Source organism: Homarus americanus, unplaced genomic scaffold, assembly GCF_018991925.1.
Source record: "Homarus americanus isolate GMGI-L3 unplaced genomic scaffold, GMGI_Hamer_2.0 scaffold21914, whole genome shotgun sequence".
NCBI classification, from domain to species: domain Eukaryota; kingdom Metazoa; phylum Arthropoda; class Malacostraca; order Decapoda; family Nephropidae; genus Homarus; species Homarus americanus.
Genome location: NW_024719665.1, coordinates 3935572 through 3950376, shown reverse-complemented (window position 1 = coordinate 3950376; position 14805 = coordinate 3935572). Strand labels below are relative to the sequence as shown.

General features: G+C 40.9%; 1 protein-coding gene across 1 annotated transcript in view; it reads left to right on the top strand.

Annotated features, from left to right (window-relative positions):
• Nucleotides 1–4150: 4150 nt before the first annotated feature.
• LOC121860245 overlaps nt 4151–14805 on the top strand; it is a 29209-nt gene continuing 18554 nt past the window's right edge. The window contains exon 1 of the mRNA XM_042357333.1: nt 4151–4385. Within this exon, the coding sequence (XP_042213267.1) occupies nt 4353–4385 (33 nt within the window). The 5' untranslated portion in view covers nt 4151–4352. The remainder of the gene's footprint in view (nt 4386–14805) is intronic.

Genomic DNA, 14805 nt, shown 5'->3' with positions numbered 1-14805 from the left:
CTGCACTTGCTGGTGTTGAATTTCATTTGCCATTTTTCAGACCACCCCTGCAGTTTATTTAGATCCTCCTGTAATGCATTTGCATCCTGCCCTGAACTAATCTGCCGCCCTATTTTGGTGTCATCCGCAAACTTGCTTATGTCACTGCTGATCCCAGTATCTACAGTAGATCGTTTATGTAGATTATGAACAAGAGTGGGCCTAGTACTGACCCCTGGGGAACCCCACTGGTTACACGACCCCACTCAGATTTAACACCATCTACGCTGACCCTCTGCGTTCTATCGGTGAGCCATGATTTTATCCAATTTAAAGCTTTCCCCTCTATACCATGAGCCTTAATTTTTCTCAGAAGTCTCTGATGCGGTACTCTGTCAAATGCTTTGCTAAAGTCTAAGTAAATAACATCGTAATTTTCGTCATTATCTACTACCTCGAAGACTTTCCTAAAAAACGTTAGCAGATTTGTTAGACAAGATTTTCCCTTTGTAAACCCATGTTGAGAGTCGTAGATTAATTTGCTTTTCTCTAAATGCGATCGGATGTTATCTGCTACAATTGATTCAAGAAATTTCCCCACTACTGACGTCAAACTGATCGGCCGGTAATTTGACGCTGAGAAGGGAGAAGGTCGACCTGCCATATGGAAGCAAGGAAGGAAGGGAGGAAGGGAGGTCGACCTACCATAAGGGAGGAGGAAGGGAAAAGGTCGACCTGCCATAAGGGGCTACAATAAGTCGACAAATTTGTTTAATCCCGGCCTCACCAGAGGGAGTTATGGCGCCACTATATCACACCTTAATGGCTTGAAGATTTTCCAAGGAGACTACGACCGTTTCTTGTGGGGCTATGAGCGTGTCCACAGTGGCTATGGGCGTGTCTTGATGCGTATATGAAGCTGTGATAAAGAAGGACTATGGGCGTGTCCACAGGAACTATGGGCGTATCCACAGGAACTATGGGCGTATCCACAGGGGTTATGGGCCTGTTTCTCTTTAATGTTGACTTCGTTAAACTCATTATAGTTTCTTACAACAAAGACACATTATTCTTTAACAACAATAAATATTTTGCATTTTATTAATAAGACAAAATCAGCTGTTCATTTACAAATATTAAAGACTAAAAATATATATTTATTAAAGATAAATTAATTCAAACGCAATACCAAGACTTTACGTTGAAGAAAAATTAATGCATTTGCAATATTTGATACATTCCATTAACAATATTCCGTTTCCAATGTCTCACATATGTTGCATTATATAAGTATTATTTAAACACATGAACAAGTAGTTTCTTTGCAACATTGAATACATCGCAACAAACACAGATTCTACTTTGTCTTTAAACATTGTAGGATTAATTACCTTTACATCTGGCGGGTAAAAGCGACTGTATGTTTTATATGGTCGATATAAACTGTAGAGTGACTGTAGACTGGTTAACTGTGTCTTATATATTGACGATACTAGAGCGTAGACTGTACTGTATGTCAGGTTTATATATAGACGCACACACACACACACACACACACACACACACACACACACACACACACAGGCATGACATATACCCTCCATAGATCTGTTCCCTCGACAAGATTTCCGGACGATAACACCTCCGCAGTGGGCGTGGAGGAGGCGTGGGTGGAGGGGGGGGGTTGGGGCGTGCAGGAAGAGTGGTGAGCGTGGAAGGAGGGAAGGAGGAGAATGGCTTTTGGGGGGGAGGGGCAGAGGAGGGGGGCACAAAGACGGGCGTGGATGGGCGTGAAGCGTAGGGAGGCGTAGAAGGGAATAGAGGCTGGCCTGGAGAGGGAGGAAATGAGGAAAACGGGCGTGAGTGGGAGAGGAGGAGAGTGAGGGAAAGAGGAGGGTTGTGTAGGTCATCGTGGAGGGGCGTGAAGGAAGGCAAGGACAAGGGTAAGGAGAGGCGGGGAGAAATAGGAAGAGAGAGGAGAGGGAGAAAATAGGAAGAGAGGGAGAAAAGGGAGGAAAGGGGAGGAAGGGTAGTAGGAATTGAGGAAAAGGGAAAGGAGAGAGAGAGAGAGAGAGAGAGAGAGAGAGAGATAAAAACACCTATCAAACCAAATAACTCCAACAAAACAAACAAAACAAAGCCCCATCCCAACCCCCTCCCCCAACCCCCTCCCAACCCCCCAACCCCTCCCCAACCCCCCCCCCCAACCGCCCCCAACCCCCTCCCCCCAAAAAAGAGATATACCTCGAAGAATTTTTTATACATATATACATAATAAAATAATAATAATAATAATACACGACTCAAACTATTCAGTCCTTCACGGGGTATCGACTTGGTGTACTCGTCTCAAAGGTAAGGCTCCCTCATAACACTCACTCAAGTGCTCGGTTCTGTTTCTCTGACCTTGTTCTTCTTCTTCCTCATTTATCTGTTCCTTGTTCCTTATGTTCCATCAGTCTCCTCCTCCAGGTATTACGGAACGAGGGAATTTATACCCGTATACATCGTGTGGGTGAATGTGCATTGGTGTTATTATTGTTGTAGTTGTTAATGAATGGCGACCTGTGGTGTAATGGTTAGCATGCTCGCCTCGCAAGCGTGTGGTCCCAGGTTCGATCCAAGGGCAGGTTGAAACTATGGGCACGTTTCTTTGCGTCATTTGCCTCTGTCTACCCAGCAGTAATTGGGATCGTGTTCCGGGGTAATGGTTAGCCAGTGCAGTTGGCGAGTTGTCCGGTCTTCTCGGACTATTCCTTGACACTGAGTCACGCAACTCGTTAACTTATGGTGTGGTTGTTGTGTTGGTAACAGCCTCTACACCTTAAACAAATTCACGCCTAGGAGGACCTTAGGCCGGCCATCCTCCTGGGCAACACACACAGGACTGTATTTTGTTAATTATTCATGGATCATTTCTCTCTCAACCTCTTGTTTCATTATCTTTTCTCCCCTTGTGATATATAGCGCCCCACACGCCTCTCCCTGTATTTGTTTTACTCCCCAGTCCAACCTACCCTTCCCACTTCCCATTGTCTCTTTCTTTTCTCTCTCTTTCGTTCTATCTTTCTCTCCTGCTGTTTCTTTTTTCCGCTCGCTACGCACAATACACCACCTATTTCTAAGCCCCCCTCTCTCTCTCTCTCTCTCTCTCTCTCTCTCTCTCCCTCCATTCTGACTATGATTGTGAATATAAACATCGAAAAATTAAACATTCAGTAGGTATGAGGATATTTAATATTAAGGTAATAAAATGGTGGTGAAGGAATGGCGATTGGGGGAGGCTGGAGGCCATTAAAAAAAATAGGTAGTAGGCAGCTGCCAAAGAGGGAGGTACTACCGCCTGGGAAGATATTGGAAGCATAATGTGTTGTCTAATGGTAGACCCTGCTGCCATATGTGACCAAGTCCCAGGTTGATGATCTCACTTTCTGCCTCATTTACACACAATTGCAGGGTCTCAATTGTTTCTCTTACTTTGACAACACAACATACAATTATTGTTTCTCACTATTGATGTTTTTTTTTAATTTTTATATTTATTTATTATTATTATTATTATTATTATTATTATTATTATTATTATTATTATTATTATTTTTATTATTATTATTATTATTATTATTATTATTATTATTATTATTATTATTATTATTATTATTATTTAATTATAATATATTTTTATTTAATATTTACTAAAAAATTTATTTATAATCTTTATTTTTTTTTAATAATTCTTATTAATTTTTATTATTATTATTATTATTATTATTATTATTATTATTATTATTATTATTATATTTTCGCCCCTAGGTCCTGATGTAGGTCATGACCTGTGCTCTGGTGGGCTAATCCCGCAAAAAAAGAGAAAACAAATTCCACTAAACATTCCAACACAAACCATCAAAATTTTTCTTGTCAACAGTAAACATTTAGAACCTAACTTTTACCCATTTTGTTTTAACATTTAACATTAAAAACCTAACTTTGTCTCCCTCTACAAAAAATATTACCTTAAAAATAACAATACCCCCAAAAATAACAATACATCCAAAAAAACAACAATACGTAAAAAATAACTACAACCATAAAATAAAATAACATTAAAAATAACCACCAAAAAAATAACCAATCTTAAAAATCCTCCTTCATGACCCTCAAACATTCATAACTAATCACCATCTTTTCTCTCTTCCTGTACAGTAAACATCAAGAGCCTGAAGGTGAAGGTGCCTCGAGTGGCCTACATAGGTGAAGACGCTGAATTAGAGTGCACCTTCCCCTGGACCGACCCTCGAGACCTGTACTCTATCAAATGGTGGCGAGATAATGACCAGTTCTACCAGTACATCCCCAAGAACAAGGACCCCAAGATGAAGTTCAACGTCACCGGTATTACTGTTGATGTGAGTGTTACCGGGAGAGAGTTACTGGGAGGGAGGGAGGGAGGGAGGGAGGGAGGGAAGGAAGGAAGGAAGAAAGGAAGGAAGGAAGGAAGGAAGGAAGGAAGGAAGGAGGGAAGGAAGGAAGGAAGGAAGGAGGGAGGGGAGGGAGGGAGGGAGGGAGGGAGGAAGGAAGGAAGGAAGGAAGGAAGTTCTACCGGTACATCCTCAAGAACAAGGACTCAGACCAGCATCACCAGCTTCATTGTTAATATTAAGACAAGAGAGAGACAATGGAATGGGAGACAGGGAGGAAGGGAGAGAAGGAGGGAAGGAGAAAAGTAATTATATTAATGAAAAGGAAGTAAGAAAATAGAGGAAGAGAAGGTGAGGGGAAGGAAGGAAGGAAGGAAGGAAGGAAGGAAGGAAGAGAAGACACTTGGAAGGTGATTAGAACGGTTAGACTCACCTGTGTGACTTTAAGACATACAGGTAAATTAATTAAACCTTTTCCCGTACAAGAAGAGAGACAAATTGTGCCTGAGTATAGAGGAAGAGTGTCAGCTAAGTCACGTCAGCCTGTCAGCTAAGTCACTTCAGTCTGTCAGCCAAGTCACTTCACGCTGTTAGCTAAGTCACTTCAGCCTGTCAGCTAAGTTACTTCAGCCTGTCAGCTAAGTCACTTCACGCTGTCAGCTAATTCCAATTCATGTATTACTTAAGTCACTTACGCTGTCAGCAAAGTCTCCTCTCTCTCTCTCTCTCTCTCTCTCTCTCTCTCTCTCTCTCTCTCTCTCTCTCTCTCTCTCTCTCTCTCATTGTACTTCTGTGTTTGTTTTTCCACCTTCTGTCTCTCCGAGTCTTTGTCTGTCCTACCATATGTCTCTGTCTCTCTGTCTCTTTCTCTCTTTTACTTTGTCTGGCATTTTATCTTTGTCCCTCCCTCTCTCTCTCTCTTCCTCCACTTCGCAGTAGTATGGATGCGCCAGAGTACTCACATATCCAGACTCAAAATAGCATTGTAACCCGAACCCAAATTCTCGACAACCAGAAGGGGACTACTACCACCCCCAACCCACCCCTTCTCCCACCCCACAGCCCACCCCTTCTCCCCCCCACAAACCCACCCCTTCCCCCAGCCCCCAAGATGATGGGATTTCAGCCAGAATCAATCCAGCGAGAGACGAGTGAAGTAATTCCTTTATAAGTCCGTTCTAAGAGGTGGGGGGTGGGTTGTAGGAGTGAGTGGGTGTGGGGTGAGGTTGTGGGTGGGGTGTGTGGGTGTGGGAGAGGTGGATGGGAGGGGTGTGGGTAGAAGGAACTTGACTTGATCCCCGTCTAAGTTCGTCGTCACAGAAGGTACAAATCCGTTTTAACACATTCCGTTTTCTCTTCTTAAAGCGAGGACACAAGTAACCATTTTCAGGGGTTCATCTTCTTCTTCTCCTCCTTCTTTCTCCTCTTTCTCTTTTACTACTCCTCCTCCTCTATCATTCTTCCTCCAACATTACCACCCTTCCTCCACCACTCCTCCTCCACCACTCCTCCACCACAACGAGTCAGGATAATAAACAGTAAACTCAACACAGCCAAAAATGCAATCGACGCGGGAGGTTTATCGGCTAGTGCAAATGATCTCTGGCGGCGGGAAGCTTCGTTGACGAGTCTTAAACACTGGCAAGAAGTGTTACTCTAAAACGCCATTAAGTAACGCCACTATAAAACGTCGTAGTTAAGTAGTGAAAGAAGTGTTACTCTAAAACGCCATTAAGTAACGCCACTATAAAAAAACGTATAGTCTTGTTATAAGTAAGAATGTAATTCAGAATTTGTTAGGGTAATTCTGATAGCTTTTTAACGTCACAGCTATGGTAAATAAACCAAACTTTGTCATCATAACACAACTGACAGCTATGAAAATAAGCTGAAATCACTGCCAGAAAGCTATTGATCACAGCTAAGATGTTCTCAGCTAAAATATCTTCAACTATAATAACTAACAACTAGCCGTCTCAGTGTTTTGTATTTATTTAAATGAGAAAAAAAAAGACCTGAAATTGTCACCATTATATACGACTATTGTCAAACTTACAGCTTAAAAAAAAAAAAAATAAATAAATAAATAATAATAATAATAAAAATAATAATAATAATAATACCTGTAATACTACTACTACTACTACTAATAATAATAATAACAAATAAATAAAGAAAGAAATCACTGTATCTTAAAAGTACTTCTAATTGTAAATCTAACTCGATATTGGTAAACACAAGCATCAAGTTCCTTCCTTAATTACTTCAGCTAAAATACAACAGCCTGAAATACATCTATACCCAGTAGCTAGCCACCACACCACACCACACCACAACACACCACACTACACCACAACACAACACACCACAACACACCACACCACACCACACCACACACACACCACACACCACACCACACCACACCACACCACAACAACACCACCACACACACACACACAACACACCACACCACACCACACCACACCACACCACAACACACCACAACACACCACACCACACCACAACACACCACAACACACCACAACACACCACACCAGATCCCCAAACTCAAGTAAGTATTTCAACGTGTCTTACAAATATTTTCATTGGCCAATCTGAACAACAACAAAAGCTAAAGAAAAGTCTTATGTAAGTCTTTTATTGTCGTAGTTTGGACAATAATTAAAAAAAAAGGCTGTTAGGATTGTCACCGAACACAACACGCAGACCGCTATCAAATTCCAAACTGAAGGGAACGTCTCTCAGAATTTTCTTAAGTATTTTCATTGGTGTTTCTGACCCGTTTTCTTGTAAACATTGTCTCAGAAAAGTTTTATTTATTGCCTAAACTGAACAGAAGTAATGGACTCTCTCTTATAAATGTTTCCATCGACGGATCAGACTAGTAATGGCTGACCAAAGTTACGGACGAAGATTTGTATTAACTTGACGGAAAACAACAACGACTACAACAACAATAACAACAATAACAACAACAACAACAATAACAACAATAACAACAACAACAACAATAACAACAATAACAACAACAACAACAACAACAATAACAACAACAACAACAATAACAACAATAACAACAACAACAACAATAACAACAATAACAACAAAAAACGACAACAACAACAAAAACAACAACAACAACAAACACAAACACAAGAACAACAACACGAGTTGGAATCATCAATCAACACGACAAACAAACATTCTCAGATACCTAATTCGTCAAATTATTTCTCATGTAAGGAACATTTTCAAGGGCAAATCCATCTTGTAATCACTCAACAATATCTCACTGTAGTTCTTAATTCTTCCAACTACCAAAAAAGAAAAAAAAACAATAATTCATGAAAGAGAATGAGAAATAAATTCCTCTAGTGTTCCAATACATCAGGAAGAGTGAGAACAATATCAACAGTGAGACACAACTTATGGGACACAAGTTTCTCACCCACGCCGCCACACTACCAGCTGAGACACGAGGCAGTCTCAGTGTCAGGCGTCTCTCAGGACTCAATAAACCCAGCAACAGGAACTCCTAACCTAACCTAACCAAATCTGCCCGAAAACTAACTTTACCTAACCTAACCTAACTTAAACTAACCTACCCTACCCTTAAACTAACCTACCCTTAAACTAACCTAACCTACCCTTAAACTAACCTAACCTACCCTTAAACTAACCTAACCTACCCTTAAACTAACCTACCCTTAAACTAACCTAACATACCCTTAAACCTAACCTAAACTAAACTAACCTACCCTTAAACTAACCTACCCTTAAACTAACCTAACCTACCCCTCCCCCACACCGTCAGCAGGATGTTCAAGCTGGGGCAAAAGTCTCCTGAAAGATTGAAAGGAAGTTTTTTTTTATTGGTAGTGGCGGTGGTGATGCTTGTCAACCAGGGGAGGGAAGTTTCTCACGTCACGGCTGTTGGTGGCGTCGACGGTGGATATTGGCCTCGAAGGTTTTAAATGCCTTGGCGCTTCGACATGTCTTAGAGGAGGAGGAGGACAAATTAAACGGGAAGGAAGCGGCAGTCGGGGAAGATATTTGACGGGGTCTCAAGCCGAGTCTCTCACTAAAGATACGAGATGGTGTGTTGTGTTGTGTTGTGTTGTGTTGTGGTGTGTGAAAGGAGTCGGTCAGGGGTTTAACCGTGTACATTTATATACGCCACATTCAGTAGGCAAGCGTTCCACACACACACACACACACAGTATATTTACAGCCTTACCAAACAGGCTGTTTAAACATTGTCCCTCCGCCATGACTGTATACACACCCATGAAGAACCTCTCTCTCTCTCTCTCTCTCTCTCTCTCTCTCTCTCTCTCTCTCTCTCTCTCTCCTCTCTCTCTTTTCTCCTAAAATTCATTTGTTACTCCCAGGCACGACCCATTCCAATTCCCCTCACTCCTTCCATCCCATCCTATAGCATCCTCTTCCATCCCATATCCCCCCATCCCGTCTCTCTATCCCATCCTTCCCATCTAATCTCTTCCCATCCTATCCCGTCTCCCCATCCCATCACAGAGGCGAGGAGGACTTTGCTAACCTAAGAGAAGAATCATGGTGGTGTGGTGACCAAGGAAGGGAGACTTAACCCTGACATATACTTCCTACTCACCCTCACCCCCTCCCTCACCCACGCCCCTCTCCCCACACCCTTACCCCCTCCCTCACCCACGCCCCCATCCCCACACCCTCACCCCCTCCCTCACCCACGCCCCTCTCCCCACACCCTTACCCCCTCCCTCACCCACGCCCCCATCCCCACACCCTCACCCTCTATAGCTTCAGGCCGATATATCCCCGTATATCTGATCTTGTATATCCCCGTTATATACGAGTAAATGTACCCGTATATACTGACCTTCTATCTCTGTATATTTGAGTATATCCTTATATTGGCATTTCTTCAAGAGCTTTAAAAGGGGACTAAATATCCGTGATAAACATACAGAAATATACAGACAAATATACAATACTCAATTGGGTTATTAAAGTAATATAAAACGCATCTAATTAATACAATCGTCGCGGGAAAAGGAAAAAAAATCCTCACAAACTTTACCGCCAAAACTTTTTTTTTTTTGTATCCAGTAAATATTATAGAATTACTGTACTCTTTGAGGAAGGACAATTACCTGACACTCCTGACACTCACTGACACTCATTGACTGACTCTCTAAGGTATTGAACTGACTTTAATAATCTATAATGGACTCGAATATTTGGTCAGTCTGGTGGCCCCTATCATATTCCTGTAGGTAAAAGTGTGTGTGTGTGTGTGTGTGTGTGTGTGTGTGTGTGTGTGTGTGTGTGTGTGTGTGTGTGTGTGTGTGTGTGTGTGTGTGTGTGTGTGTGTGTGTGTGTGTGTGTGTGTTCAACGTATCATCTCAACTAATAACAAATAAAAATGGACCCAAAACTTTACCTTGCGGAGCGCCAGAGACCAAAGAATAATTACACGACATCCAATACACACCAACGTTTTGACCCAAATCCCATTGTATTGATCTTGGTATTATAAGAAGACTAATCTAAATATCTCCATCACAAGTAACACTAAACACAGAAACAAACACAAAAGTAACACTGACAAATATAACAAACACAAGATAACACTCAAAGCCTCTCAAAAGTAATATTAACATCAGTAACAAACACAAAGTAACACTAACATCAGCAACAAACACAAATTAACACCCAAAAGCAATAAAACGTAACACTAACAACAACAAACACAGTAACACCCAAAAACAATAAAAAGCAACACTAACAACAACAACAACAAACAAAGTAACACCTAAAAACAATAAAAGTAACACTAACATCAGTAACAAACACAAAGTAACACTCAAAGTCTCGGTCAAGCACAGACTGAATCACATGGACGATGCACATTGCACATCATAAGTAGCAAGAGTTTTCCGGCGTACAAACTGACCTATAAGGCGAAACATCATTATACTTCCTGTTACATCTACTAGTACAGTCAGGAACGGCTTAAATACTTTCTTTCTATCAACACACTCTTCCTCCTATTAACACACTCTTTCTCCTAATGCTACACTCTTTCTCCTAATGCTTACACTCTCTCCCTATTACCACTCTCTTAGCCTACTCTCTCCCCCTATCAACACACTCTTTCTCCTACCAACACACTCTTTCCCTACCACCTAACGCTTTCCCCTACCAACACACTCTTTCTCCTATCACCACACTGCCCCCCCCCAATCAACACACCTTTTCCCTTGCTAACACACTCTTCTCTTACTACCCTTATCACCACATTCTCATCCAACCACCACACTCTTCCTTCTACTACTACCGCACTCTTCCTCTCCTACCACCACACTCTTTTCCTTATATCTCCTATGTGTATCACCAAACCCCCGTCCACAACCCCTCCTCCCTACTCCTCCTGCCCCTCCCCACCCCACCACTTCCTCCCCTCCCTCCCTGCCCCGCCCCCCCCCCCACCGTGACCTTATGAACACCATTTAACTATCCTGGTGCCGCCGAGGTCAAGAAGACTGTGACCCTAATACGTTTACTACTAACTAACTATTGCTATTACTACTACTATTAATGTTACTATTTTTACTATTCATACCACTGATTTTACTACTACTACCACCACTACACTACTGCTACTACTACCACACTACTACTATTACCACAACCACTATTTCCACTCCAACTACTAAAACAATTCTTTCTCCCTGTCTGTCATTTATAAACGAAATAAATAAAAAGAACATCGGGCAGAAGGAGTTTGAACCACCAGTACAGGGGATTGACTGCTCTTGTAGCGATAGAAAATTGAATATAACAGAATTCAATTAAGTAACAATACGGAATTGAATAAGTGATAGAATCCAAGCCAGAGAAGAATCCCCCCTTCACTGTTGTTGTTGACTGAACTGTAAAGTAGAATCCAAAAGAAATTTTATGTGTGATTCTTGACATAGCTGTAGTAGTAGTGTGGAATTCAAAGGAAAAAATTAATTAGTTACTTATGTGCGATTATTGTCATAGCTTTTGTGTGGAATTCAAAGGAGAAATATTTTATTATTTAAGTGTGATTCTGGACGTAGTTGTGGTGTGGAAGTCAAACCACAACATGATCTACTTTTTGTCTATTCTTAACGTAACTTGTGGTGAATTCAAAATCATGGTAAAGTACACCTATAAGAAAAAAATCCTGTCGTAGTTGAAATGTGGATTCCCCAATATCAGAGAATTCAATTTACTTTTCATTCTTAAAGCATTTTGACGTAAATACAACCTCTTACTTGTGGAGTAGAATTCAAACCCCCCAAAAATGAATCTTTGTTTTTATTCATCATGTAAAAACATACGTAAAGTCAAATCTTATTCATTACTCACATCACTCATCACTATTCTACATCACACTTAAATTCAATTCTAGTCATACCTTTCGTGTGATGACTAAGTGGGTACAGCACTCGCATCGTGTTCCAGGGGTCATTGTTCGATTCCCGTGTGTTTCCCATTTCCACCCAGCTGTGAATACATAAAAATATATATAAATTGCGGTCTAGAGTAGGTAGTACCGACCATGCTATCTACCTTATTCTATTATCCACTATTTATGGTTCTATTATCCACTATTTATGGTTCTATTATCCACTATTTATGGTTCTATTATCCACTATTTATGGTTCTATTATCCATTATTTATGGTTCTATTATCCACTATTTATGGTTCTATTATCCACTATTTATGGTTCTATTATCCACTATTTATGGTTCTATTATCCACTATTTATGGTTCTATTATCCACTATTTATGGTTCTATTATCCACTATTTATGGTTCTATTATCCACTATTTATGGTTCTATTATTCACTATTTATGGTTCTATTATCCATTATTTATGGTTCTATTATCCACTATTTATGGTTCTATTATCCACTATTTATGGTTCTATTATCCACTATTTATGGTTCTATTATCCATATTTTGGTTCTATTATCCACTATTTATGGTTCTATTATCCACTATTTATGGTTCTATTATCCACTATTTATGGTTCGAAACGACACTCAGAATTATTCTTTAAAAATATCAGATTTTGTTCATAAAGAAACAAGGTTAATTAAAAACAAAAGCACAACGGTATGAATGAATTTCCTGCCCATTTTTCTTATTCAATATTTCAAGTCATTATTCCTATTCATCATTCAATATATTTATTACCCCAAATTTTACCTGGACTCCAAGTTAAAATAAAAATAGGATTAACGTAAGCTTCTGGGATCAATGTCTACTTCCTAGGATCAATGTCTATCTCCTAGGATCAATGTCTACCTCCTAGGATCAATCTCTACTTCCTGGGATCAATTCTCTACCTCCTAGGATCAATGTCTACCTCCTAGGATCAATGTCTATCTCCTAGGATCAATGTCTACTTCTAGGATCAATGTGTCTACTTCCTAGGATCAATCTCTACCTCCCCTAGGATCAATGTCTACTTCCCCTGGGATCGTGTCTACCTCCTAGGATCAATGTCTACTCCTAGGGATCAGTAATACTTCCTGGGATCAATGTCTACCTCCTAGAGATCCAATGTCTGCACTCCTAGGATCAATGTCTACCTCCTAGGATCAATGTCTACCTCTAGGATCAATGTCTACCTCCTGGGATCAATGTCTCTCCCTGGGATCAATTTCTACCTCCTAGGATCAATGTCTGCCACCTCCTGGGATCCGTGTCTACCTCCCTGGGATCAATGTCTGCCTCCTAGGATCAATGTCTACCTCCTAGGATCCATTCCTCCTAGGATCAGTTCCAATTCATACTGACCTCACAGGGGAGGGGTGGTGAGAGTGGGAGGAGGGAGGGAGGGAGGAGGAGGGAGGAGGAGAGGGAGGAGGAGAAAAGGGGGGAGGAGGGAGGAGAGAGGGGAGGAGGGAGGGAGGAGGAGGTAAGGAGAAGAGTGGTGAGAAGAGAGGACTGGAGGAAAGGAAGATGAGGGAGAGTAGAGAGAGGAGGAGGAGGAGGAAAGAAAAGGGAGGAAAGGGTATGGGAGAGAGAGAGGGGGAAAGATAGAGAGAGAGGGGAAAGAGAGGAAAAAGATATGGAAGAGGGGGGGTGGACGCTGCCAGTTACATTAAATGAGAAAGGAATGTGAACTTATCTTACATTTTATGGGAAAACTTTATTGTCTCACTAAACCTCGAGTGACGTCACGATACGACACACACACACACACACACACACACACACACGATGTACTGTATCTGAGAGAGAGAGAGAGAGAGAGAAAGTGCAGACAGGTAGACAGACAGACAGGTAGATAACATAGATCGGTAAAAAGAGAGACAGATTTCAACAGGTAGACAGAACAGACAGGTACAATTTTTTATATCAAGTATCCTTCACCCACCAATTTGTACACGACAGAATCAATGACTTTTAAAAAAATATTACAGCGGAAATAAAAAAAGGCATTATCAACATTAGACACGCAGAGTAATTTCCATTCAGATATATTGGAAGCTTTGGTGAATAGGTTGGAGAGAGAGAGAGAGACCACAATGGTAATTTAGCAGAAAATGTTTGGGAAAAAGCGACAAATATCACCCATTAAGTGAGGGGAAGAGAGACATATGAGCCCATTACTTACCCCCAACACAACCATTATATTAAGAAAGTCTCTCAGAAATATGTTATTAGACTTCTGGATCATACATACACACATACATACATACATACACATACATACATACATACATACATACATACATACATATACACACACACACAGTACATACATACATACATACATACATACATATACACACACACACACACAGTACATACATACATACATACATACATACACAAAAGTACACTTTATACATACTATTTATGTATGTTACGAAATAAAAGATAAATAATGCTGAAAATATTTTGGATGTTAGTAAAAAATAACTTGAATTATAGATGATGATAATAATAATAATAATAATAATAATAATAATAATAATAATAATAATAATAATAATAATAATAATAATAATAATAATAAAAATAAAAATAAAATAATGGTATTGATGTGGTAATGGTAAATGGTAGTAATGATAATGATGATAGAGGCTGCTGTCGTTGATGGTATCGACGAGCGCGCTGGTAAACAGTGGCACCGGCAGCGACGATGGCATAGCAGCAATGAGCACCTTGACGATGGCGCCGCCGGCACCGACGGTAGCACCTTGGCGCCGGCAGTAGCGCACTTGACGAGTAGCGCCGCCGACGATGACGCCGCCGGCACCGGCAGTGGCGCACTTGACAGTGACTTGCCGAGCCGGGCGATGGCACCGCCGACGGTAACTGCCAGCGGCGGTCGTC